The following is a 27,322-nucleotide window of genomic DNA, read 5'->3' as shown; positions in this document are numbered from 1 at the left end:
CGAGGGACCGGGCAGAGGAGGGGAGGGGCGGAGAAAGGGGGGGGCAAGAAGCAGGGAAAGGCTAAGAGAAGATGCGAAGAGTAGGGACGGGGCTAGAAGACGCGGGTTGTAGAGCTCGTTGCCGTCTAGGTTATGGAAAGTAGTGGTGAGGAGAGGGGGTGGAACGAAAAGTGTCGCAGTTTGGCGGGAAGGTGAAGATCGAGGAGGTGCTGAGCTACAAGGTAGCGCCGGCGTGGAACGAGAAGGTGCAGGGCGAGGAGAGGGCGTGGGGCGAGGAGAGATCGAAAGGCAAAGAGTGTGTCTCTAAGAAGGGGCGGGGCCATAGGAGGGGCCGGGGCGAGGAGCAGGCTGGGGAAGAACAGCTTGTCAAAGACGAGGGGCAAGAGAGGGTGGATAAGGAGCGGGTCGCGGAACACCAGCCGGACAAGGAGCAGCAGAGCCAGGAGCTAATTCTAAGCAAGAAACAGGGGCGGAGACAGAGGAAGGGAAGGGGCATGGAGAAGGTCCAAGATCTGGACAGGGAGAGGGGTGGGGCTGGGTACATGACCGGGTACCAGAGCAGGGACCGAGAAAGGAGAGAGGGGCGGTGCGAAGAGAAGTGGGCGGGTGGAGCAAGAAGTGGGGGCGGGGCTAGGTGCAGGTGCAAGTGTAAGTGCGAGATCACAGGGAATAACAGGACAGAGGAAAATAGGTGGGATGCAGCCAAAGCGAGAAACAGAAACCGAGACGAGGAGAAGAGTAGGGGAGGGATGCAGAGCAGGCGCAGAACAAAGAACAAGGGTGGGGCAAGATTAAGGGGCGAGACGAGGAGACAGAATGAAACCAGGAGCAGGTGCGTGGCCAGGAGCAACAGCAGGGGCAGGACCTGGAGTAATAGCAGAGGTGGGATCCGGAAAAGGAGCAGATTCAGGGCCTGGGACAGGAGCGAGGTCTGGTGCAGAGGCGGAACCAGGAGAAAAAGCAGGGGCGGAGCCAGGTGCAAGAGTAGGGGCGGGGCCAGGCGTAAGGGTAGGGGCGGGGCCAGGCTTAAGAGTAGGAGTGGGGCCAGAAGTCCGTGCAGAAGCGATTCTTTGAGCAGGGGTGGGGCGAAGCGCAAGAGCAAGGCGGGATTTCAAAAGGCGGCATCTCAGAAGGCGGCCCAGAAGCTCAGTATCGCCAGCGGGTGTTGATCCCAGCATTCTCTAGGTTCCAGCCACGCTGAGCGCTGTCCCGCGATGACCCCTGCTGGTCCTGCGTGGCCAAGACTCCGAGTCCTGTGGTCGCTGTGGTCCCTGCTGGCGGTGCTATTGTCACCGTGGAGACTGGGGGCTATCGAGGACAACAAGGAGTGCACCTGGCAGGTTGTCCTGAACCAGTTCGAGACGGTAGGCGAAAACCACGGAAGCGACCGCTTTTTCGATCAAGAGCCCCTAAACACAGTGAACAGTTTGTTCGGCCTTCTGGTGGACTCGCCCATCGACCCGAACGAGGTAAGGGAACTGGGATCAGGAGAACGGAAGAGGTCCTGGACCCGCATCCCACTGGGCTCTGGACATTTGCCCAACTTCTCTTTGCAGAAATACATGGGCTTCCCTTACTACCTAAAGATCAACTACTCCTGCAAAGGAGAGGTGAGTGGGTGCAGCGGGGTTGGGCTCATTCTGTGTAGATCTCAGTTTACCCATGTCTAACATTTTTTAATAGTAGTGGCACCGCCAGACTCTGGGGACCTTAAGGATTCACAAAGATCTCCAGTGTCCCACCAGGCACATAGTAGGTGCTCAAGTAAGCTTTTTTGCCATTAAAAATTTGAGATATAATTTACATACCATAAAATTCACCATTTAAAGTGTGCAATTCAGTAGTTTTACTGTACTCACAAAATTGTGCAATCATCACCACTATCTAATTCTAGAACATTTTCATCACCTCCAAAAGAAACCCTGCTCCAGCCACTGGAGACCACTTTCTTCTGTCCCTGTGAATTTGCTTCTTCTGGACATTTCATGTAAATGTAGTCGTACAATATGTCGCCTTTTGTGTCTGACTTCTTTCAGTTAGCATGCTTTCAAGGCTCATCCATGTTATAGCATGTATCAGTATTTCCTCTTTATGACTGAATAATATTCAGTTGTATGGATATGTTACATTGTGTTAATCCATGCATTAATTGATGGACATTTGGGTTATTTCCACTTTTTTGGCTGTTATGAATAATGTTGCTATGACCATTTGTGTACAAGTTTTTGTGTAAACATGTGTTTCAGTTCTCTTTGGTATATACCTAGGAATGAAATTGCTGGGTATATATTAACTCTTTTTTGCTTCTGAGGAACTGTCAGACTTTTCCCTCGCAGCTGCACCATTTTACATTCCCATCAGCAATATATGAGGGTTCCAGTTTCTCTACATCCTCACTAACACTTGTTATTGTCCATTTTTAAAAAATTATAGACATCCTAATCTGTGTAAAATGGTATCTGATTGCAGTTTTGATTTGGATTTCCCTCATAACTAATGATATTGAACATTTTTTCATATGCTCATTGGCCATTTATCCAACTTTGGAGAAATGTCCATTCAAATCCTTTGCCTATTTAAAAATTGGGTTGTCTTTTTTATTGTTATGCTGTAAATTTTCTTAATATAGTCTTGTACTAGTTTCTTATCAGATATATGATTTGTAAATATTTTGTCACATTCTGTGGGTTGTCCTTTCACTTTCTTGATGGTGTCCTTTAAAGCACAAAAGTTTTGTTTACTGAGATAAAATTCACATACTTAAACTAGTACCAAAGTTTTTAATTTCAATGAAATCCAATTTATCAATTTTGTTGTTGTTGTTGCTTGTGCTTTTGGTGTTGTCTAAGAAGGCTTTGCCTGACTAGAGGTCATGAAGATTTACTTCTATGTTTTCTTCTAAGAGTTTTTTAGTTTTAGCTCTTACATTTAGGTCTTCAATCCATTTTGAGTTAATTTTTGTATATGGTGTGAGGTAGTGGTCCATCTTTGACATGTGAATATCCAGTTATCCCAGTATCATTTGTTGAAAAGATTATTCTTTCCCCCATTGAATTGTCTTGGCACCCTTGTCAAAAGTCAATTGACATAGGGGCCGGCCCGGTGGCTCAGGCGGTTAGAGCTCTGTGCTCCTAACTCCGAAGGCTGCCGGTTCGATTCCCACATGGGCCAGTGGGCTCTCAACCACAAGGTTGCCAGTTCAATTCCTCGAGTCCCGCAAGGGATGGTGGGCTCTGCCCCCTGCAACTAAGATTGAACACGGCACCTTGAGCTGAGCTGCCTCCCGGATGGCTCAGTTGATGGTTGGAGCGCGGGCTCTCAACCACAAGGTTGCCAGTTCAATTCCTCGACTCCCGTAAGGGATGGTGGGCAGCGCCCCCTGCAACTAAAATTGAACACGGCACCTTGAGCTGAGCTGCCGCTGAGCTCCTGGATGGCTCAGTTGGTTGGAGCCTGTCCTCTCAACCACAAGGTTGCCGGTTCGACTCCCGCAAGGGATGGTGGGCTGTGCCCCCTGCAACTAGCAACGGCAACTGTACCTGGAGCTGAGCTGCGCCCTCCACAACTAAGACTGAAAGAACAACAACTTGAAGCTGAACAGAACCCTCCACAACTAAGACTGAAAGGACAACAATTTGACCATTGTTCCCCAATAAAGTCCTGTTCCCCTTCCCCCAATAAAAAAAAAAAAAAAAAAAGTCAATTGACATAAATGTAAGGGTTTATATCTGGGTATAATTCTATTCCATTGTTCTGTATGTCTATCCATATGCCAGTACCACATAGTCTTGATTACTGTAGCTTTGTAGTAAATTTGCAAATCAGGAAGTTTGAGTCCTCCAGCTTTGTTCTTCTTATGCAAGATTGTTTTGGCTCAAATAAGCTTTCTGAAGACAGTAGGATGTTGTCTAGAAATGAAGTTCTGGAGGCTGCAGACCTGGATTTGAATCTGCCACATTTACTCGGAGGAAGTATAGCATGATAGATAACATTTTGGGCTCTGGAGCCAGCCTGCCTGGGTTCAAATCCCAGCTCTGCTACATAATAACTGTGTGATCTCAGACAAGTTACTTAACTTCTCTGTACCAAAGTTTCCTCATCTTTAACAAGTATGGTAGTGATCTTCATAAAATGATTAAATATGTGTGAGGCACTTAGCACAGTGCCTTGTTCATAGAAAGGACTCAGTGAATGCTAACAAGTTTCCAGAGTCTGACCCTGCCCATAGAGTTTTATTCCATGAACCTTCTCTCCTTATCTGTAAAAGTGCAGTAATAATACCTTTATTTGTTCATGCAACACCTACTATGAGTCAGATCCTCTTTCTTTACAATGGGGGATACAATGATAACATGGCCAGCTTTTTCTTATGGATTCAGCCCACCAGGGAAGCAGACAATCAGCAAGTAAATAGATAGAATAATTTATGAAGGGTAATCAATGTGAAGAAGAAAATAAAATGAGGTGATATCTTAGAAAGGAGGGTGCTATCTGCGTGGTTGGGGAAGATCTCTCTGAAAAGGCTTGAGCAGAGACTTGAATGATGAAAAGGGATGACTGAGGAGAACTGGGGAAAGCATTCTGGGCGGAGGGAACAGCCAGCACAAAAGCCCTGAAGTAGGAAAGAGGCCAGTGTGTGTGAGGACCTGGAAGAAGCCCGTGTGGCTGGAACAGAGTGAGTGAGGGCCAGTGTGGGCAGGGAGAGGTCTGGGAGGTGATTAAGGGCCTCCAGAAACCTAGTGAGGACTTGGCTTTCACTCTGAGCCAGATGGAGCCACGAGAAGGTTCTGAGCAGAAGAGGGATGTGTGTCTCAGGTGTTCACAGGCTCCCTCCTTCTGTGTGAGGGGAGCAGGGAGACCAGGGAGGCAGCTGATGCATGGTCCAGGCAGGATTTGAGGGTTGACAGGACCAGGGTGGTCGTGGCCACTGCTGTCCTGACAGGGAGGAGGTCCCTGCCCCACTAGCATGTGCTACCCTGTGACTGGAAACCCAGAACCAGGGCTAAGACAAATATATTTGGTAGGATTGAAAGGGCCCTGGCTGAGGCATTCCTCAGGAGGAAAGCCTGTGCAAAGGGTGTCAGACCCATTAAATGTCTCACCCTGGTCTCCCCGCCCACCCCCACCTCCCATCCATAGTGGCCTGAGTACAGTCTTCTCTTGGGGATCCGTCCAAGCCTTTGCATGCTCTTCCATATACTTGGAACACCCTTCCTCCCTCCTCCCATCTCCACTCTAAGCCCTGCCTGCCCTTCTGAGCCCAGCCAGCATCCTGCCATCCCTGGCTGCTCCCTCACCCTTTCCCAGCACCTTCTGTCCTGACAGGGAGGAGGTCCAATTGCCTCCAATCTCCAATTGCCCCATCCCACCCTCACCACCAGGCCTCAGCCCCCAAACTTGACTGTCCTCTGACTGTGGGGGATGGCAGAGAGTTTTATTTCCGCAGGGAGGGTAGAAGCCTCAAGAGGGGGCCTGGGAACCCCTGAAGTGAGGGAAGAAGCTGCTAGCAGTTCTGGGTGCCAGGTTTGTTCCCACTGGCGAAAGTTTGCTTATCCTATGCTGCCTTTCTCTATACATTTCCTACCCTGTTTCCCCAAAAATAAAACCTAGCCAGACAATCAGCTCTAATGCGTCTTTTGGAGCAAAAATTAATATAAGACTCGGTGTCATATCATATCATATTATATCATATCATATCATATCATACCCAGTCTTATATTATAGTAAAATAAGACCGGGTCTTATATTAATTTTTGCTCCAAAAGACGCGTTAGAGCTGATTGTCCGGCTAGGTCTTACTTTTGGGGAAACACGATACATCCAAATTCTGTCTGAAGATCTTGGCCCTGGCCTCACCTCCTCCAGAAAGACCTCCTGACTCTCTCCACAAACCCTAGCCCTTCTACCCCTCTCTTAGCCTGGCCTGTCCCCCACCCCAACCCCAAACCTAGACCATGTTCTTTGACCTTCCCATGGTGGAGAGTTTGTTCTCCCCACCCAGCCCAGGAAGATAGGCTACTAAGGATGAGGTCAAGGTGGGGGGCGAAGGAGGGGGCCCAGAGGTTATCTTAAGGACACATCTGTGGGGCCATCTCACCCTCAGGCCTCTGAGGCCCTGGTCCGCAAGGGCCACCTGATGGGGCTGAAGCCTGTGGTGCTGGTCACCTTCCAGTCCCCAGTTAACATCAATCACTGGAAGTTAGAGCATCTTCAGATCCAGATGGAAGCAGCCCCCTTCCGCAGCAAAGGTGAGCCTGAGGGGCTCCTGGAGCAGTCACAAGCCTGGCAGGAGCATTGGGGGGATGCTGGGGCTCTCAGAGGGGTCCTGGATGGGAGGCTGGGGTCATCAAGGGGCCCATGGTTTGGAGGGGGTATAGGGCTTATGGGGGCCCTCAGTGGGGTCTGTGGCCTGGCGGAGGGCACGGGGAGGCCTCAGCAGGTCCCATGGCCTAGATGGGGCTACACAAAGGCCCCAGTGGGTTCCATGGCCCAGAGGAGGACATGGGAGTTGCAAGGAAATCCCAGAGATCTATAGCCTGGAGGGGGCCGCTGGGAGCCTGCAGCAGCCTCAGTTCCCACTGCCTTCCAGCAGAGCAGTGCAACGCAGAGGAGGTGTGTGTCATGAACTGGTACGTGCCCATGCCTGTCAAGAATGGCAGTGTGGTCATGCACGTGGATGTCAGCAGCAATGGCCTGGGGCCCTTCATTCCTAATAAAAGGTGCCCTTCCCCACGCCCGGGACAGGGGGTAGACTCTGGGAGGGACTTCCTTCTCCCCAGATCCCCAAAGAAGACAGGAGGAGACCAAAGGGAGGGAGCTGTGAGCTATGGCAGGAGCCCCCTGAAACTGGAACCCTCACCTGTGCCTGCCCCACACCTGCTGCCAGGTTTCAGATAAACATCAATGGTTTCCTGAAGAGACAGCAAAACCACAAACTCAAGTTCACTGTGGGAAATGAGGTAAGGGGGCCCGGACAGTGGGGACAGTAGAAGATAAAGGGCTGGGGCCCTGATTACTTTCCAAACAAGTGGCAGGCCCCACTTACAGAATGCTTACTTTGTGCCTGGACCCTGGTGAAGGGCTCTACTGTACAAAATGCACAAATACATTATGTCTTCACACTGACCCTGTGAGGAAAGGTGCTTTTACACACCCATTTTAAAGAGGAGAAAACTGAGGCCAAAAAAGGATGGAGCCGTTTGCCCATAGCCTCTCAGCATGTACACGTGGAACAAGACTTGAAACTGTGCTTGCCTGACTCCTGCACCCATGTTCTTCATTCATTCATTCATTCATTCATTCATTTATTCATTCATTCATTCAGCAGGTACTTACTGAGCTCACAGTGTGGCCCCATGGGAACATAACAGTGAACACACAGACCCAAGTCCCTGCCCTCACAGAGCTGACATTCTAGTAGGAGAGACAGACACCAAACCAGGAAACATGAGATCAAGTACATTGCATAGTTAAACGGTTAAACGGTGGAAAATGCTCTGGAGAGAATTCAGACAGAGTGAGGGTGATTGGGTCTGCGCAGGAGGGGACTGTAGTGTTTAACGGAATGGTCAAGAAAGGCAGAATTGAGAAGGTTGGCATTTCAGTAAAGCCTTGAAGGAGCAGAGGAGGGAATCACGTGGATCCTAGGGGAAAAGCATTGCATATAGAGGGAACAGCCAGTGTGAAGGCTCTGAGGTGGGAATGTGCCTGGTAAGTCTGAGAAGCAGTGAGGAGGCCCGCATGGCTGGGTGAGAGAGAGTGAAGGGGTGAATGGGGGGGATGGGGTCAGAGAGGTGCCAGGGGCAAATTGTGTGGGGCCTCGTGGGTCAGGGTGTGGACTTTTACCCTACATGAGATGGAACTATGGGAGAGTAGGGGGCTGTTGATCAGCCCTCCTGTTCCTCCCCTGGCAGCTCTTCAATCTGTTACCCCAGCACTTTGTGAATGTTTCATCGAGGCCCCTGTGGTACACTGTGGGCCAGGCACCTGTGCTCATTCTTGGTGGCATTCCTGAGGAAAAGTCTGTTTTGCTGACTGACACCAGTTTCAAGGACTTCTTTCTTGTGGAGGTGAGTGGTACAGGGCAGATGGTGGGCTGGGGCCTTTAGAAGGGTGCTGGTCCTCAGCCCCTAAAATGGCCTGGGGTTACAGAAGGGGTTCCCAAAGACCTACCAGCCCCCACGAGAGGCAGATAGCATGAAAGCAGGACATAAGACTCTGTAGCCAGACTGCCTGGGTTCAAATCCTAATTCTACCACCTCTTGGCTATGTGACCTTAGGCAAGTCACTTTACCTACCCAGGCCTCAGATTCCCCTTCTGTAAAATGGGAATAATATTTATATTTACCTCATAGAATCATTGTGAGGGTGATATAAGTTAATACCAGCTGTATACAGAATGAGCACTATGTGAGTCAAAGCTATTATTATTTATAGGCCCATTATTTATAATTCTGAAACCCCAAAGCTTTGAAAATGGTGTTTTCACAAATTTAGGGCTAAAATTCATTTGTTGTGAAACCATGACCTGAGCTAACAAATGCTGCTGACAGTCTTTGCATCCCGTTTACTGTTAATATTCAGATTCTGCCTTACAGAAATATTAAGGAGCTGGATTGCCGGGTGCTGCCCCAGACCCCACTAGTTTACATATGAATGCTATATGTGTGTCATACTACCTTATAAACCCTGGAAAATTCTGAGTTGCAAAATACATCTGGCCTCAAGGGTTTCAAATTCGGCATTGTGAGCCTACATTATTCCCAGAATGGGGAAGGACTGTCTGAAGGAAGGTTTTTTTGGTGTGAATGACAGAAACACCTTTGAGTTGGTGCAGCTGTAGGCAGAATGCCAACTCAGTTTGGTTTAAGCAGACGAATGAATTTAATAGGTCCACCTAACTTCAAAGCTCAGGCACAGAGCAGGCTTCAGGCATGGCTTGACACGGGCTCAACTCAGAACTCCGCTCCACTTCTGGATTAGTCTTGTCCTCAAAGTGGCTCACATAATCCCAATTCACAGGCCAGAGAATGGGAGCATCTCTTTCCCAAATAGCTATTTTAAAAATCGTGAAATTTATTTCCTTGGTCCTGATTGGTCAAGCTTGGGTCATGTGTCCCAATATAATGGAAAATGCCAACTGGCTTAGCACCGGTCATGATCTCCATCCTTATGAGGAGGGCAGCTGAGATAAGAAGCAGAGAAAGGATGGTTCCCCCAGAGTGAAATCAGGGTAGCTTTGCCACAAGTTGGGGGAAGAAGATGCTGGTTTTAATGGTGTCTGAGATAACAATTGTGCTCCACAGCAACCCCAAAAGATTGCCTTAACCTCTTACCATCAAGGTTGAAAGCCCCACCCATGATTTCTGAGAACCCAATGTAGATTAATGTTCTCCTGGTTCCCTCTGGCTCTGAATCTGCTTTACTGAACTTGTTCAGTTTATAGACCATCTCCCTGTCTGGTGTCAACTTTCTCTGTTCTGGGCCAAGTCTTTCCAGACATTGCTCAGTTTTCTCATTCCCGACCCAAACACACCACAGGGATGTGGATTCTGCTGAAGAAGTTTGGAGGGCAGAGAAGGGGCTTTACGACACAGGAACAAAGGGTTTCATTTGAACTTCAGGCATGTTTCTTTTTGTTCTTTGTTTTTTTTTTTTAATTTATCATGGTCAAATCATAAAATTCACAAAATGAACCACTCCAAAGTGAACAATTTAGTACCATTTATTACATTCATACTGTGCAACCACCAACCAAATTTTTTGGTTCCCAAAAATTTCCGTCACTCCAAAATAAAAGCCCATTCATTCTTATTCTTTAATCATGGGGCTTTCTCCCAGATTGCTTTCTCCTCTCCTTTCATCCCTCCTGTCTCAATTTACCATTCCATTCCAGATTGCCCCTAGAGCTCTTCTCAGATGTGTATTGGTCAGTTTTAGATGCTGTAACAAATAGACCCCTGAAAGGGAGGGAATAGCTTAAATAGATGCTATTGTTTATTCTCTTAACAGTCCAGAAGTGAGAAAGCCACATCCCTTCTTTTTTCTTGCTTCACCATCCCCTAAACCCCAGATGTTGATCTCATCTGTATGATTGAAGCTGGGTCCTGTCAATGTCCATATTCCAGCCAATGGGATGGGGAAAGAGCAGAGGTGGAGAGCAAGCTGTTTTCTCTTAAGCAAGTTTCACTTCCTCTCACATTCCATTAGTGAGGAATTAGTCAATTGGCTACATCCAACTGCAAGAGAGGCTGGAAAATAAAATTTCTACCTGGGAGACACAAAGAATGTGTGAAAATGGATTTGGGAGGTCAACTAGCCATCTGCCAAAAGTGAAAAAGGAAATTTGTTGGCTCATGTAATGGAAAAATTCAGGACTTCAGGTCCAGCTTGACCCAGGATTTCAAACAATGTCACCAAGACTGAATTTCTCTCTCTCTCTCTCTCTCCATCTCTTTGACCTGGTTCCTCTGTATTTGACTTTATGTTCAAACAGCTCTGTCCTCTGGAAACACAGAGGCTATATCTTCTCAGGCCTACATCCAGTGGGAAAGATCGTTCCCACTGCTTCCTAACCCCCAAATCAAAAGATTCCTTCCACTTGGTGTGGTTCAGGCTGTTTACCCATCTGACTCAATCACTGTGGCCAGGGAAACTCAACATGCTTCTTACTGAGTTAAATGAGTCAGAACTCTCAAACTGCTCAAATTAGAAATCCAGCTGACCCACAGCTTTTCTTTTCCTCGTGTATGTGGGAGAAGAGAGAGGTATGGTGATCCTCTTCTAGTTTAACAAAGAGAATTTCTAAGTATTTCTTCCAGAAAACAGATGCATCACTCAAACATTAATAGTGTAATACATGAAGTATGACAGCTAATCAAAATGACAGAGAGTACAGGTTAGTTTCACCAGGCATAGCAACAACCTCTATAGTCCTAGTGGATGACTAGACTTTTTTAGAAATAACATTTTCAAGGACACTCTTATGATGCTGAATAGGGTAGGGGAAGTGCGAATATTCATGTTCTCCTTAATTTGGTGAAATCTCCCTCAGCAGCAAAGCCTAGAGTTTTGCTCTGATTTCTACTTTTTATGGGAAAAGTTAGTGAAAAATTTCACTTTTTGGTGGAAAATTTCAATTAGACACAAAAATAGAATAGTATAATGAACCCAGATTCAATAATTATCAACATTTTGCCTTTTTTTGTCCAACCATTTTTTTCCTGATTTAAAAAAAATCCCAGTCATACCATTTTACCTGTAAATTCCTAAAGACTTGAGGAAGTAGCTGTAACACAAGAGGACTTAAAAAAAGACAATGCAATGCCATTATAATACCCAGCAAAATAATCCCTTAACATCATCTAACCTGGCTATAGTTTTTCCCCAATTATCTAAAAATGTCTTTTAAAATTGGTTTGTTTGAATCAGGACACACACATTGCATTTGGTTGTTGAGTGTCTTAGTGCCCTTCTCACCTGTAAGTCTGCTCCCCACCTCCTGCCCCCACAACAACCACATTTTTTTTTTCATGCAATTTAAGAAACCAGGCCTTTTGTCCTATAGAATTTGGCTACTTGCTTCTTCATGGAATCAATTCACTTGTTCCTCTGACCCTGTGTATTTGTCTGCCATAATAAAGTAGCCACCACAGACTGGGTGGCTAAACAACAGAAATTTATATTCTCACAGTTCTTGAGGCTGGAAATCCAAGATCAAGGTGTTAGCAGGGTTGGTTTCTGGTGAGAACTCTCTCTTTGACTTGCAGAAAGTTTCTTCTTGCTCTGTCCTCACATGACTTTTACTCTGTGTGCACAAGTGGAGAGAGATCTCTGGTGTCTCTTCCTCTTTTATAAGGATACCAGTCCTATAGGATTAGGGCCCAACCTTCACAACCTGATTGGGCCTTAATTATCCCTTTAAAGGCCCTATTTCCAAATACAGTCACATTGCGGGGTTAGGGCTTCAACATATAAATTGGGAAGGGGGACATAATTAGTCTATAATACCTCATATTGCCAATAAACTAGTAGTGAGCTCTAGAAGCTTGATTAAATTTAGATTCAAATTATTTTCCCACTGTTGGTGATATTGCCAGTGTTAGTCATCAGTCAGTGAGTTCAGACAGTGTCAGCTTGACACAAAATTGTGTTCAAGGTAGAATAGGATTATACGAAAGTGCCTTGGGGACAAGTATGGGATCTTTTGTAGCCATGTGGGTAAAACACTCAGTTGGAAACCAGGACTTCTTAGCACCATTGAATATGCTGTATACTGCTCAACTCTAGGAAGCATACAAAGCTCCAGGCTCCAGCCTGGGTTGCCTACTTCTGTGGCCTATGTTGGGGGAGTTTGGCCACTAAGGTGCTGCTGCAAGGTGAGCAGGGAGGGCACCCTGGGTGCAACTGCATGAGTCCCTCCCAAGCAGTTGTCAGAGCAGGTGCCTCTCCCCAAGGCAGGACATGTGGGCTGAGGCCAAGGCCACCTGTTCACACTGGTTCTGCTCCTCTGCAGTTGAGCATTGACAGTTGCTGGGTAGGATCCTTCTACTGCCCCCAGGCCAGCTTCACTGCCACCATCTTCGATGCCATCGCCACCGAGAGCACCCTCTTCATTCGGCAGAACCAGCTCGTCTACTATTTCACAGGCACCTATAGCATACTCCACCAGCGCGACCATGGCAGCGGTGAGGTCATGTGGTCGGGTCATGTGGCCAGGCGCCTCTGGTGCCTCAGGCAGAAGACTGCCTGTTGGAGCCCCAGGGGGTCACCTGAGTGAACCCATCTACTGTGGCACCTGGGACTGGAATTGTCGTGGGTGGGGAGGGGGGTGTTGGAGGGACTTTCCAAGGTCCTGAATCATCCTGCCCACCCTGCGGGGGCCTTCTCCCACTCTCTCTATGCTGCGGAGGGGCCTTCATCTGGACCTTCCCAGGAACCATGAACCAGCTGAGGGAAGAGCAAGATGTGAGAGTGAAGGGAGGGAGGAGAGAGAGAGAGACAGAGAGGACACACACATGCATGCGAGCACACACATGCACTCACAGACACATAGAGTCAGAAAGACATATTAGGAGAGAAATTGGGGTGGTGGAGGAGAGGCCTAGAGGTCAGAGACAGAGAGAAATAGAGATGGGTTGTTGGAGCCATGAAGGAGACTGATCAGAAAGGAAAAAGAGAGGCTTGATTTTGCCTCATCTTTTAAATACCAAAGCTCTAGTTCTCATAGGTTTTTTCCCCCTATCCAAATGAGAGGTCATTTAGGCATCTTATAGGGTCACTTGGACTTATAGCATCACAGAAACTTGTACTGTCACCTATGTTTCATTAGTTAATGCATGTTCTCAACAGTTCCACTTTTCTCCCTTTATAACTTAGGGCACTTTGACAGTGGAAAATCCAAATTAAAATGGGCTCAAGCCAAAAAAACACTGTGGAGGGGAGGCATGTTTATTTGCTTAGATAGCTGAAAAACCAGGAGCACATTGGTTTCAAGTTTGTTGGATCTTGGGGCCCACTGTAACTGCTGGTCCCTCCTGTGGTGGCCATGGTGACTCCCCTCTCCACCCAGCAACTGCAAATTTTATGCCCTCAGAGGTCCCAGGAAAGAGCATCTCTTTGTTAGTGATTGCAGGCTGACACTGTCTCTCATTTGCTCTCCTTGGTCACAGGCCCAGCTCAGAACCAATAGCTCTGGCCAAGGGAATGCAAGGGTGGGGTCAGCCCGCTCTGAACCTCATAGACAGAATGTGAGCCAGGAAGATTTTCTCAAAGGCAGCTGGGGTCCTATGCCAAGGGCCCCTCAGATACCATGCTGATCAGCTGCTCCAGCAAGAGAACAGATAACAGGCTCATTAAGGCCAGGGAAATGTGGATGGGGGGGCCAAGGTCCCAGGTCCAAACACCTGGGCATAAAGCCCCTTGCTGGCCCCTGCAGAGAGCTGGGTTCGTGTGCTGGCTAATGAGTGCATCAAGAAGCTGTGTCCCGTGTATTTCCATGGCAATGGTTCCGAGTACATCATAGCCCTCACCGCTGGCAAGCACGAAGGTTACTTCCACTTTGGGACCATCACAGGTAAGGGTGGGGATGCTGGCAGCATAAGAGACCTCTCCATGTCCTCTCACCTCCATGAATTCTGACCTCAGGTCCTCACCCCTCACCATGTGCCTTAAGGAGGGGTCCCAGGCTGGAGGTTGGCCCTATGAGTGAAAATGGGTTAATGCATTTGTAGGGGTAGTGCCGGATGTGTTATGTATCTTTCATGCTATGTTTGGTTTCAAAGGGCAGAAGCCCAATTAAAAAATCCTTTATACATAAAGAATTTATGGACTTAAATAAATGAAAAGACCACGGGCCAACTTCAGGCATGGCTGAATCCAGGGCTCACGTGGTGTATCATCAGGACTCTGCCTATCTAGGAAAGGTAGCACAGCGTCGTGACTATAGCACCTGTTTGGAGAGAGACTGCTCCAGCACACCCAACCCAAGTCGCCGGTGGCTTTCAACAAGCGGCTTAACCTCTTTTGGGCCTCATTTCCTCATCTGCAAAATGGGGCTAATCATAGTACTACCACCTGCTTCGTTGTGTTGCTATAAAGATTACATACGTTGGCATATATAAAGGTCTTGGAACAGCTCTAGGGCTGTGGTACTAGAAAAGGGTTTATTATTATGAGCCCTGCGATTTAGCTTCATTTTCAGGTAGATACTCCTTTTGAGGGGGTTAAGAATGGCCCTCAGGAGCTCGGAGCCCACATGTCCCGCCGGTTTGAGTCATCCCAAAACAGTGAGAGCAGCGTCTTCTCCATTAGCTCTAGCACGAATCCCAGGGTGGACTCTGGGTCCAGTTCTGGGTCACATCCCAGACCTGAGCCACTTACTATGACCAGAAACACATATACTTTGATCGGCCACCTGTGAGTGACTGGGAGGCCAGGGGGTGAGACCTGCCCCCTGGATCCCAAAGACTAAGGGGGCAAGAAGGGCGGGCGCCAGATGGCTGGGAATGGGAAGTGCCTGAGCGTGAACCTGCCCTGCTCCGCAGATGGCCGTGTGTCCTTCAAGATGCTGCCCGGGCAGCAGTCCGTGTGCGAAGGGATACAAGGTACCCATTCCCAGATGGGTCTGCAGCAGGCAGCTGTGGGGATCGAGGGTGTGGGAGAGGTCCCGGGAAGGGGGGGCAGTGTCTTGGGGAGGTGGAGAGTTCCAGGTGGCAGTCACAGAGGAGCGAGGGGATGGTGAGGGGCAGGATCTGGGGGCTGCTCTGGACCTCCCCCTTCCCGACCAGTTGTCATCTGCTCCATAACCTGGGCCACGTACATTGCGGACGACTACAATCTGCTGCTGCTGGTGGAGGTTGAAGACAACGGCACCAGGAAATATTTCCAAATGGTCAGCTATGACATAAGTAAGTGGAGCACCATGGCGGGGGAGGTGTTGGGCACACAGCAGACAACAGGAGGGAAATGTGGCTCACGTACTTCTGGGTAAGGGGGAGTGGTGGAGAACAGGCTTGGTGAGCTGGAGGCACTGAGAGGAAGTCAATGTGATTGGAACAGGAGGAAAGGGAAGGGAGGGAGATTGGAGAGGTGAACATAATAAGATTTGGTTTTATTTTACCTGAACTGAGAATCGGGCTGCCACGTACAGTTGTATAGGCTGCGCACTGCACTCCCCAGGCAGGGAGTCAGAGGAGGCAAGTCCTGTGTCCCAACAGGACTGTACCTTCTCAGAGGCAGTGCCTTTTTTTTTTTTTTTCACATAAAGAAACTCTAAGGGCTAACAGGCCCAAATATGATGCCATTGAGGATTTTTTGGAGGGGTTGGGAAGGCGGTGACTTGCCCAGTTTCAGGTTTTGAAAGCTCAGCCTCAGGAGATGTTGCTGTGTTCTCTCTACCTATAGTCACTGATAAGCTGGCCGTCCTCTACACCATCCCAGAATTCATCCCTCACGGTAGGAGGGGAAGGCTGTGGGGGAGGGGGGCTCAATGGTGGGTGGGGCCCAGGTGACCCCGTGTCACTGCTGTGTCTTCTCTGCCTCTGCCCTGGCCAGCTCGAGGCCTGGAGTTCCTGATGATACTAGGGACAGAGTCTTATACCAACTTCTCAATGGTTCCGAAGGGCATGTCCTACAACCCATATAACAACCTGCTCTTCATCTGGGGCAACTTCCTCCTGCAAAGGTAGAGACGGCCAGGCATACTCTGCCCGCCCAGCCCCAGGAGGGTGGGGGTCCTTTCTGAAGTCACCGAGTTTTCAGTTTGCCCAAGTCCAGAAGTTTCGAGGACTGGGACAGGGAAAATACCAGCTGGGGTGGTCAGGGCTCGGATGGAGGAAGCTGTGGGAGCCCTGATGTGAAGACCCAACCTATGGGAGCAATAGAGGGCATCGTCTGGGGACAGGTTGGGACACTCTTCACCCCTCAGGAATCTAAGGGTCCCCGAGCCAACTTTATGAGCTGTTGGCAAATTGCCAGGTTGGCTGAATGCTCCTGTTTACATATGGGCAGGTCTCCCAGTGAGTCTGGAGTCAGGGGCAGAAGCTAGAATCCCGGGCTTCCTTTGCACATTCTCACAAGGCTAGTGGAGAAGTGAGAAATCAGATCCTGTGCCATGTTCAGTCCAGAGTTGGGGGAAGCAGACATCCTCCAGGGGCCTTGCCCAGGAGCCCCTAGCTCCCATCTCTACCCCTGCAGCTATGACAAGGAAAACTTCATCTACCTGGCGGACTTCCCCAAGGAGCTGTCCATCAAGTACCTGGTCAACTCCTTCCATGGGGACGCAGCTATTGTCACAGAGACGGAGGAGGTGGCTTGCCGTCCCTATCCCCACCCCAAACCCCTGGGGTCTCCCTTCTCTCCCTGTCAGGGTAAAGGGGCCCAAGGGAGGGAACACCCTCAGGGACCCTGGGGAAGGGCAGCAGAATCTCCATTTATAGCTAACTGAGAACGCTGGAACTCAAAGAAGCTAAGTGTGTTTTCCAAAGTCTGTCCGCAGTGAAAGACCTATGTTCAGAGTTATGTGATCTGATTTCCAGAGGGGGCCCTCTTTCATGTCATTATTCGGTTGTGCATTTCATAGATATACAGTACTTCCTGGGCGCCTGACCCAGTGCTGGGGACACAGTGGTGACTGAGTCAGCTCTGGGTCCTGCCCTCACTGGGCAGTTAGGAAGACAGACTCGTTCCCAGACAGTGACCGTTGAGAGTAGTCAGGCTGCAGCAGAGGAAAACAACACATATGGACGTTCAGAGGAAGGGTCTGACCTACGGTATTTCCCCGAAAATAAGACCTAACCGGAAAATAAGCCCTAGCATGATTTTTCAGGATGCTCGTAATATAAAATAAGCCCTACCGTGTTCCCTGAAAATAAGACCGGGTCTTATATTAATTTTCGCTCCAAAAGATGCATTAGGGTTTATTTTACGAGCATCCTGAAAAATAATGCTAGTGCTTATTTTACGGTTAGGTCTTATTTTCAGGGAAACATGGTATTCTGGGAGTGTGTGTATCGGGGAGGGATTCACAGAAGAGGCCACGTGTGGGGGGTGGGGGGACATCCTGGAGGCTGGAAGGGATCCTCCAGGCTGAGGCTCAGGAGGAGGTGAGGTCTAGAGTCAAATGTGTTGGGGAGATGGGTGGTGGGCATCAGTGCAGTGATGGGAAACTGAGGCCAAAGGGATGAGACCGTGGAGGGTACAAAGAGTGAGAAGCAAAAAAGAGGGCTCGGCCCTAGGAACCCCAGCCATTAGGGAGTGTATGTGTTAGGAAAGCTTAAGTTGCAAATAACAGAAACTCAAGCAGATTGAAACATTGAGGAAATTTGTCACGGCTAGAGGGGGCTAGAAGCAGAGGTGGTTGGGTTCTGGGAAGTAGAGAGATGGCACTACAGAGAGAAGGTATATGAGCTTACCTGGTCCCAGATGGAGGTGAGCTCCAAGTCTCACCCCTCAATAAGTGGAGCCAGCACACTTGGCAGAGGGAGAGATGGGGTCAGAGGTCCCCATGGCCCTCACTCACACCTGGCTGTTGCACCCCCAGATCTGGTACCTTCTGGAGGGCAGTTACCGGGTGTACAAGCTGTTCCCGTCCAAGGGCTGGGAGGTGTACATCAGCCTGCAGATGATGCAACAGTCTTCCCTCTACGCCCCAAATGAGACCATGGTCACCCTCTTCTACCAAGAAAAGAATCTGTACCAGGTGCCTGGTGGGGGCTGTGGGGAGACTTGGGGGAGCCGCAGCGTGGCTGACACCAACTCACGTGGCCCTGCCTTCCCACTGCAGCTGGTGTACCTTGTAAACAGCCAGCAGAGCCAGCTCGTCAAGAGGCTTGTGCCTGTGGAGCAGCTTCTGATGTACCAGCAACTCAGCAACCGCTACTTCTTGCAGCAGCAAGGGTAAGACAATACTGGGTGGACCACAGCAGTAGTCAGAGCGCCCAGGCACTTCTTACCCGAAGCTCCCATTCCAGTGGGGGAGACCAAGCCATCCCCAACGACCACCTCAGGGCTGTAATGGGGGAGCTCAGGGCCTATGGATGCTCAGAGGAGGAACCTAACCCAGCCTGGGGAAAGGGAAAATCAGGGAGGGCTTCAAAGAGGAAGATGTGCATGAGTGGTGACCTGAAGGGTGAGGAAGAATTGGCCAGGTAATAAGATGGAGAAAGGTGTCCCGGGCAGGGGGAACCATACTGGGAGAAGGTACAGTGCGATCTTGGTGGCAGGACGGACAAGGTGAGCCTAGGGGTCACAGGGAGGGAGTTGGAATTCATCTTGAGGGCCCTGGGGAGCCATGGTGGGATTAAAGGGAGGAACTACCCGGTCAGATTTTAAGGTATTCCATAATGATTCTTCCTGCCGGCGTCACCTGCAGAGTTGCCCAGGGAGGCAGCTGGGGGAGGGGTTAAGAGGGAGATGGAAGGACACTTAGGAAGGGGGAGGGGAGTCGAGCATGATGTCCAGGACTCTGGTCTGAGGGACCCAGGAAGGCCCAGGGGAATGTGCCCAGGCGCACCAGGGGCTGAGGCTGAGGAGGAAGGGCAGGGCTGGATGAGATTTGGGGTCAGCAGCGCAGGGTGGGAAACAGGCCTGTGCAGGCTCCTGGGGTGCTGGCGCGGAAATATCAGCCTCGGTCTCCCACTACCGCCGACCAGGAGCCACCTGACGCTCTCCTTCACCAATTTATGCCCCTTCACGGCGATGCACCTGAGGGACCTGCCCAACCCGCAGATCTACACGCGCCAGGAGCGCTACCGGGCGAAGCCGCCGCGCGTCCTGGAGCCCTCGGGCTTCCACACCGAGAACTCGCTCGCTATCTATCAGGGCCTCGTCTACTACCTGCTCTGGCTGCACTCCCAGTACGACAAGGTGGGCGCCTAGCGGCCGCGGGTAAGGAGCTGTCCCAGCCGGGGCGTGTCTGAGACTGGGCTGCGGAGGGTGAAACAAGAGCGGAGCCGCGGGGATGAGTCTGAGGCTGAAGGGGGGTTCGGGGGTGGTGTGGGCTTGAGCAGAGCTCTGGGAGATGGTTTTGCGGGTGTGGCCGGTGGGCTGAAAGCAGGGTGGGCCAGGGTTTGGGTTAGGGGCTGGGACTGAGGCTGGGAAGGGAGGGGTCTGGGAATGCCTTCCGCCTGGGGACGCCCCGCCTCCGCCCCGCCCAGCTCACGATGCCGGCGTTGCCTGCAGCCATACGCCGACCCTGTGCACGACTCCACCTGGCGCTGGTGGGAGAACAAGAAACAGGACCAGGTGCATGGAGAGGCTTGCGAGTCGGGGGGAGGGGCGGCCTCGGACCCCCCCACCGTCCCTCTCTCCGGGTGCTGACTTTGCCCCCCTGCCTCCCATGCCCCAGGATTATTACTTCTACCTGGCGAGCAACTGGCAGAGCGCGGGTAACGTGCACGTTGAAATGGACAACTACGAAAAGATCTACGACCTCAATGCCGAGTACGAGCTCCCCGAGCGCATCTTCCTGGATAAGGGCTCCAGCTACCGCTTCTCCATCTTCCTGACGGTCCGGGGCCACTCGTTCAAGTCCCAGCCGGAACTGGGTCTGTGGGCGGGCCCTGAGTGGCGTCCGAGTGGCGGGGCTGGGGGTTGGAACCAGGGCACCACTCGAGGGGCGGAGCTCCTGTCAGGTCTGGTACGGGGCCCTACCCCCCACCGCACCCCCACCTCCATCCCCCATGCTCTAAGCAGGCAACAGCTTCCAGCTGCAAAGCCAGGTGGACCTGGGCGTGGTTCTGGCCGACCCCAGCTGCACTGAGGCGGTGGTGAAGCAGAAGGTCCTTACTAATCGCAACTCGGTGCTTTTCTGGGTGAGACCAGGCAGTGAGGAGGTGCAGGGGCAGATCTACCTGGGCAGCGGACCTGTTGGAAGCCTGCGGTTACTTAAACCGCCCCTGAGTCATCAGGCACGCCTCTTGACCCCCTTATTTCCGTCCCTACCCCAGGTTATGCTCAGGGATAAAAGCTTTTGCTTGAACCAAGGTGTTAGTGGACTTCACCTCATGAAGACCTCCATGCTGGTCAAGGTGCGGTCCAAGCCTGGAGGGGAGGGACGCTGATGAGCGGAGAGACTGGGACTCACCGTCATCATCTGCTCCTACCCGCAGGTGGTGGGCTCGGCTGGGTACTGCTTCCAGAACACCATCCAGGGGCCTCGCATACAAGTACTGGAACTTGGGAGTACTGAGCCCTGTGTTGGGAGGGAAAAGTTGGGTGGAGTCTCCACAGGGCTGATGCTCTTGGGAACTCCACCCACCCACTCATTCCTTTCATCCTTTGCTGTTCTCAGAAAGGGCTGCCTTTATGGTTGTAGAGATTGCACCCAAGCTTGTGTGTTCCTTCTGATACTTTTCTGCAAGGGGAAGTAAAATATCTATGACACAGGGCTTCCTTTTCCAATCGGCACAAAAGCCCAGTGGGCCAGCTTGGCCCTTCTTCCACATGTCACTCTTCATTTGCCTACTCACACATTCTTTGGTCCTTGGTTCTTCACTTGCTTACCCATGCAATAGCCCCTTCGCACAGAGGCAGACACTGAGGCTCAGAGTGGTGCACATATGAGGCCTGACGATTAAGTTCGTGAACTCATCCTAGAAAAAGTGCTACATAGCTCATTGCTGAATATCACCATGGTTGCCTTCAAAGTACTCCCCTTGGGAAGCTATGCATCAGCACCAGCGCCTAGTCCACCCTTCCAAGCAATTTTGGAACTCTTTTTCTGGAATGGCCATCAGAGCTGTCCTCGTATTACCCTTGATGTCCTGAATGTCATCAAAATGTCTTCCTTTCAATATTTCCTTTATCTTCAGGTAAAGAAAGAAGTCATTGGGGGCCAGATCAGGTGAGTAGGGAGGGTGTTCCAATACAGTTATTTGTTTACCGGCTGAAAACTCCCTCATAGACAGTGCCCTGTGAGCTGGTGTATTGTGATGCAAGAGCCATGAATTGTTGGTGACAAGTTCAGGTTGTTTTCATCTAACTTTTTCATGCAGCCTTTCAGCACTTCCAAATAGTAAACTTGTCTAACTGTTTGTCCATTTGGTAAAAATTCATGACGAATAATCCCTCTGATATCAAAAAAGGTTAGCAACATCGTTTTGACTCTTGATGTAGATTGACGGAACTTTTTTGGTCGTGGACAATTGGCTGACTTCCATTGTGTACTTTGACGCTTTGTTTCAGGGTTGTATTGGTACACCCATGTTTCATCACCAGTGATAACACGACCCAAAACATCATCTTGCTTCTCCAAAAGGTCTTGGCAAACTTCGATTCTCCTTTGCTTTTGTTCATCGGTGAGCTCCTTCGGGACCATTTTTGCACACACACCTTTCTCATGTCAAGATTTTCAGTTAAGGTTTTCCTAATTTTCTCTATCGACGTTTACTTGGTCTGCTATGCTTCTCACAGTCAGCCAACGATTTCGACACACAATTTGACGAGTTTTTGCAATGTTTTCATCAGTTCTGCTCATTACTGGCCGCCCTGACCTCTCTGCGTCAGTGACATGTTCTCTCCCCTCAGAAAAACATTCAATCCATTTGTACACTGCTGTTTTCTTCATGGCGTTATTCTCATAAACTTAGATTAACATGTCCCTGATTTCACTTCTACTTTTGCCAAGTTTAATAAGAAATTTAATGTTTGTTCATTGGTTTAATTCAAGCTCAGACATTCTTGCAACGGCACACAAAAACACGCAACAATAGTGAACGCCACTCAGCAAGATACCGCCACATGTCGACACGAACACAGCTGTGAGACACTGATATACCAAAGTTATGAAATCTTACTGAGCTGTTTGTACAGTGCTGCCAATGTAAGTGCACAGTGGCAAGTTCACAAACGTAATTGTCAGACCTCGTATCTGCTCAGAGTAAGTCAGGGAGCTAATAAATGGTAGAGGAGGGACCTGACCCAGACAGAGGCTTTGTTCTCACCCAGTTTCCTGCCCACTTACCAGCAGACAGACCCTGGTGCTCCTCCTTTCTGGCTTGGTATGACCCAGGGTAGTAAAAAAGGGGGTTGGAACAGCCCCCAACTCCTTGGATTACGTGAGATAATCTAGGTTAAGTGCAGAGAAGAGTGACTGACTTCAGCCTCCATAAGTGTTTCCTGCTATGTTTAGTGATAGACATTATTTCCCTCTTTATCATAACCCTAGAAGGTCAAAGTTTGCACCTCCATTTTTCACCTGGCAGGTTCCTTCTGGGAAGCTAATACGCAACACTCTATTACAGCAAAAGGTTGGAAACAACGTAAATGTCCATTAATAGGGGAGTGGTTAAACAAATATGGTAGTTCGTGCAATGGGAAACTATGCAGCCTTAAAAAAAATGAAATTAAAATCTCCACATACTGGTATGGAATGGTCTCCAAAGTATTTTATTCTTAAGAGGAAAAAACAGGGTACACAACAGTGTATAAAAAACAGCATGAAAGAGATTAGTTGATAACATATATTCATGCTTACTTTTATTTGCATGAAGAAACTTTGGAAAAGTGGGCAAGAAAGTACTTATAGTGGTTCCCTGCTCTGGGGATGGAGGAGAGGCAGGACAGTTGGAGGATTGGAATGGAAATGGAGCTTTTCACTATATATATGGGTGTGTGTATATATATTATATATGTATATAAATATAATATATGTAGCCATATGTAACCATGTTGTCCATCTAAAAATTAAGTTTTAAAAAAAGCCAATTATTAAAAAAAAAAACCAGACAGGGAAACAGAGGTGCTGCAGATAGTCTGAGCTTCTTTTTCTTTGTATTTTTTAGGCTGGGGCCTTTTAGGTTTCTTTTCCCTCCTTCTCCCCACCCCCACATTACCAGATCAAGAGGCATGTGTATTTGGAAGGCTTGGAGCTTTTCTCTGGCTCTCCATGCTGGAAAAAAATGGAAACTGGAAATAATTGATAACGGTGGTTTCTCAGTTTGTAAATATGTTGGATGAAGCAAGGAAGAAATGAATTTGCACATGATAAGTGCTCAGTCAAATTCAGTTAGCATCTCTCAGCAGGCCAGCTCCAGAGATGGGCCCATATGGCCAAATGGGGCTGGGGCTTCGATCAAGGGGACAGATCAGGAACAGGTTTCACATCCTGTACCTGAAGCTTAGACATTCATTCAACCAATACTTATTGAGTTCCTCCTGCACGCCTGCATTGTTTCAAGAGCTGGACTTACAGCAGTGAACAGACCAGACAGAATTCCTGTCCTTGTGAAACTGATGTCACAGTAGGGGGAGTGTATTCATTCCTAGGGCTGCCATAACAAATTGCCACAAACTGGGAAGTGTATTTTCTCCCAGTTTTGGAGGTCAGAAGTCCAAAATTCGGGTTGATCCCTCTGGAGGTTCTGAGAGAGAATATGTTTCAGGCCTCTCTCCTGGCTTCTGGTGGGTGTTGACAGTCCTTGGCTTGTAGATGCATCATTCCAATCTCTGCCTTCTTCCTTACAAGGCTTTAGCTCTGTGAGTCTGTGTCTACATTTCCCTCTTCTCATAAGGACACAGGTCATTGGATTAGGGCCCACCCTAATCCAGTATGACCTCATCTTAATTACATCTGTAAAGACCCTATTCCAAATTAGGTCACATTTTCAGGTACTACGGGATTAGAACTTCAACATATTTTTTGGGGACATACAATTCAACCCGCAACAGAGACTCAGACAATAAGCAAGATAAACAAAAGATATTGTGTGTTAAGAGGTGGAAAATAGGCAAGAGGCATGTGCTAGTTCAGCATTTTTCATAGGATGGCTCAGGGAAGTCCTGAATGAGGAGGAAACATTTGGGCAAAGACCTGAAGGAAGTAGAGGAAGTGAGCCATGTGGTTATGTGCCAGAAAGGCCTGTCAGCAAGAGGAAGTGGATGGCGGAAAGGCTGGGAAGCGGGAGTATGTTTATGTGCTAGACTCAAGGAACGTGGAGGAGCAAGTGTGGCTGAAAGAGGGCAAGCAAGGAGGAAAGTGGCAAGAAATGAGGTCAAAGTGGTGATGGGGGCAGGTAACAAGAGGCCTAGTGGGCTGTGGTGAGAAAGGGGGCACCAAGGGAGGGCTCTGAGCAGAGGACTGACTCAAGTGTTCACAGGGTCCCTCTGGCTGCATGTAGGGGACAGACGGGCGAGGTTGGGGAGAAGACCAGGGAGAAAACAAGTTTAGGCAAGCAAGGGTGGGGCAAAGGAGTTGAGGGATTGGGGTGGGGAATGGCTCTGTTTAGAAATCCAGAGACAATGGGCTCTCCAGATGGACTGGATGTGGGGATGAGAGAGAGGTTTCCAGGATGAGGCCAAGATTTGCAGCCTGAACAGGAAGGTCTGAGGTGCCGTTAGCTGAGATGGGCTGTGGATGACTGAACTGGTGATACCCATTAGACTCCCAGTGAGTGAGTGGCTGATAGGCGTAAAGTCTGGCCCAGGCCTGACATGGGAAGCACTTAATCTACCACCTACCCCTCTCCACAGTCTCTAATAAGCCCAGGCCACAGTTTCCAGATGCCTATGTCTCTTTGACAATTGGGAGAAATCCTTGGGCCCTATCCCTGCATGGGTGAGGGGCCACTTATTCTGAGGACAATGTCATGGGAGTTACCTGACCCCTGATCCCACATCCTGGGCTCTACTTTCCTTACATATCCCATGCTCCCCCAGGTCAATTGTTTGAGAATTCAGGCCCAACTTCAGCCCTATAAAGTTAGACTAGGAGTTAGTTGCTCCACAGGGGTAGGTGCTATTGGTTTTAGATGTCTTTTTCTGGACATAGCTGGAAACTATCTGACCCAGTTTGAATCCCACCTCTACCACTTACCAGTTGTGTGGCTTTGGATAATTAATAAGCTCTTTGACCTCTCTGTGTCTCACTTTTGCCATCTCTAAAATGGAGATATTAATAGTCTCCACCATGCAAGGCTGTTTTAAGGATCAAATGCATTTAAGTACATAAAGCGCTTAGAACATCACCCAGTGCCTTGCACACAGTAAGAACTACAAAAGTGTTTGCAGTTATTACAGTAATGTTTTAAGGAAAATAACGATGGGATTGCCCCTGGTGAGAGTGAGCCTGGCAGGTAGTGGTGGTGTGTGTGGGAGGAAGGGTGTCCTCCCTGCCCCACCCCCCTGCACCAGGTTTTTCTCCTCCCACTCAGGGCAACCTCATGATGTCAGTGTTTATTGGCTGCCCCCCGGGCAAACGTCTGGCTTTTGACATCACCTACACCCTGGAGTACAACCGCCTGCAGAACAAACACTACTTCAACTGCGTACACCTCGACCCTGAGATGCCCTGCTTCCTCTTCCGTGACAGTGCGCGCCCAGTGCCCGCCTCTGCTTTGCTCCCCGTCCTCTGCCCCCACCCTTTTGCCCTCCCAGCCTTTGCTCCCCATCCATCCTCTGCTTTCCCCCTTGGTCTGCTCTCTTGCCTCCCCTCTTGTCTTCCATTTCTTAGGTCAAGCTCATTTCTTCTCCTGACCTCAATCCCCTCTGATCCCACAGTCTTCTACCCCTTCTTCTTGATCCAAGATTTGGTGACAGGAGACTCTGGCAGTTTTCAGGGCAGGTAAAAGCCTGATCAAGCCAGGGGCCAACGGAGAGGGGAGGTGGGTAGGGGGTAGACTGGGGGCTGGGTGGGAGAGCGGCCACAGGACCCCAGACATGGAGGCCAGTCAGTGTGCACCTCTGCTCCCCGCAGCTACGTGCTGAAGGTGGTGGGCGGGGGACCCAGCCTGGACACCATTAGGGAGTACAGCGAGGAGGAGATCTACCGCTTCAACAGCCCCCTGGACAAGTAATCCCTGTGGGACCTGGCTGGCCCATAAGGGGGTCTTCCTTCCCCTGCAGACCCCTCTCACTTCGCAGCCACACCTTACCCTCTCTGTAAGCCCCACCCACAGCATGTTCCTAAGGTCCCACAAACTCTTGCCCCACCCACAATGTGAGGACCAGCAGACCAAAGGCTTCAACCCCGCCCCCCGCCCCACACCCACTGCTGGCTTCCCTCTGTGCTCGCTCCACCCCCTCTGAGGTTACCCGTCCTCCACAGCACCGACAGCCTCATCTGGACCACAAGGAACACAACAACCACCAGGGACTCGGTCTTCAACATCATGTCCTACCAGAGCTTGGGCATCAAGTGAGTACGCGGCCTGGCTGCAGGCCCCTTGATCCCCCACCTGCCCACAACCTGTCCAGCCTGTCCTTTCCTTCTGCCTCTGGAAGACCTCTTTTTTATTTTTATTTTTTCCCTCTTTCTTCCGCCTCCTCTTCCGCCTCCTCTTCCTCCCACTGCGGCTCAAGTTGTTTCTCAGTCTCATGTGGCCCATGCTGGTATTATGAGCCTTGCACTCCCCCGGCTCAGGCAGTCGTTTGTGGGTCACCAGTTGTCAGTACACGGCTCACAGCAACCCACAGCAGCACAGAGCAGCACAGAGCAGCTGGTGGAGGCTCACGCCAACCTCTGGCTGCTCAGGGCAGCCCAGCTCCAGGGAGAGCCGTTGTTCACAATCTTAGCTGTAGAGGGTGCAGCTCACTGGCCCATGTGGGAATCCAACCGGTGAGCTGGGCATTAAGAGCTTGGGGCTCCAACCACCTGAGCCACCGGGCCAGCCCTGGGAGACCTCTTGATCCTCAATCCACAATGACTGTCTTTATGTTCTTCAAATGAGGCTGACCTTTATATAAGCCTCTGTCTACAGTGCTGGTCCCTCTTACTTTTTCTTCAGGTCTTTGTTCAGATGCCTCTTCATCAGGATGATTTTTCTGACTGTTCTAGATGGGATAGTTGGTTCTAACGTCCTCCTGTGATAACCCATCTCAGCCTTGT

General features: G+C 49.7%; 1 protein-coding gene across 1 annotated transcript in view; it reads left to right on the top strand.

Moving 5' to 3' along the window:
• Positions 1–388: 388 nt before the first annotated feature.
• CATSPERG (cation channel sperm associated auxiliary subunit gamma) overlaps positions 389–27,322 on the top strand; it is a 28,500-nt gene continuing 1,566 nt past the window's right edge. The window contains exons 1-26 of the mRNA XM_074314395.1: positions 389–832; positions 1,186–1,469; positions 1,557–1,610; positions 6,104–6,248; positions 6,593–6,719; positions 6,887–6,959; positions 7,914–8,069; positions 12,515–12,686; positions 13,937–14,074; positions 15,045–15,104; positions 15,288–15,407; positions 15,904–15,954; positions 16,054–16,183; positions 16,696–16,807; positions 18,041–18,199; positions 18,284–18,396; positions 19,152–19,365; positions 19,681–19,743; positions 19,847–20,045; positions 20,194–20,312; positions 20,448–20,528; positions 20,610–20,666; positions 25,650–25,806; positions 25,996–26,059; positions 26,192–26,287; positions 26,543–26,632. Coding sequence (XP_074170496.1) covers positions 817–832; positions 1,186–1,469; positions 1,557–1,610; positions 6,104–6,248; positions 6,593–6,719; positions 6,887–6,959; positions 7,914–8,069; positions 12,515–12,686; positions 13,937–14,074; positions 15,045–15,104; positions 15,288–15,407; positions 15,904–15,954; positions 16,054–16,183; positions 16,696–16,807; positions 18,041–18,199; positions 18,284–18,396; positions 19,152–19,365; positions 19,681–19,743; positions 19,847–20,045; positions 20,194–20,312; positions 20,448–20,528; positions 20,610–20,666; positions 25,650–25,806; positions 25,996–26,059; positions 26,192–26,287; positions 26,543–26,632 — 3,050 coding nt within the window. The 5' untranslated portion in view covers positions 389–816. The remainder of the gene's footprint in view (positions 833–1,185; positions 1,470–1,556; positions 1,611–6,103; positions 6,249–6,592; positions 6,720–6,886; positions 6,960–7,913; positions 8,070–12,514; positions 12,687–13,936; positions 14,075–15,044; positions 15,105–15,287; positions 15,408–15,903; positions 15,955–16,053; positions 16,184–16,695; positions 16,808–18,040; positions 18,200–18,283; positions 18,397–19,151; positions 19,366–19,680; positions 19,744–19,846; positions 20,046–20,193; positions 20,313–20,447; positions 20,529–20,609; positions 20,667–25,649; positions 25,807–25,995; positions 26,060–26,191; positions 26,288–26,542; positions 26,633–27,322) is intronic.

Source organism: Rhinolophus sinicus, linkage group LG11 (assembly GCF_036562045.2).
Source record: "Rhinolophus sinicus isolate RSC01 linkage group LG11, ASM3656204v1, whole genome shotgun sequence".
In the NCBI taxonomy this organism is placed as follows: Eukaryota; Metazoa; Chordata; class Mammalia; order Chiroptera; family Rhinolophidae; genus Rhinolophus; species Rhinolophus sinicus.
The sequence above is the reverse complement of the archived record's forward strand: the minus strand, read 5'-3'. Positions and strand labels throughout refer to the sequence as shown.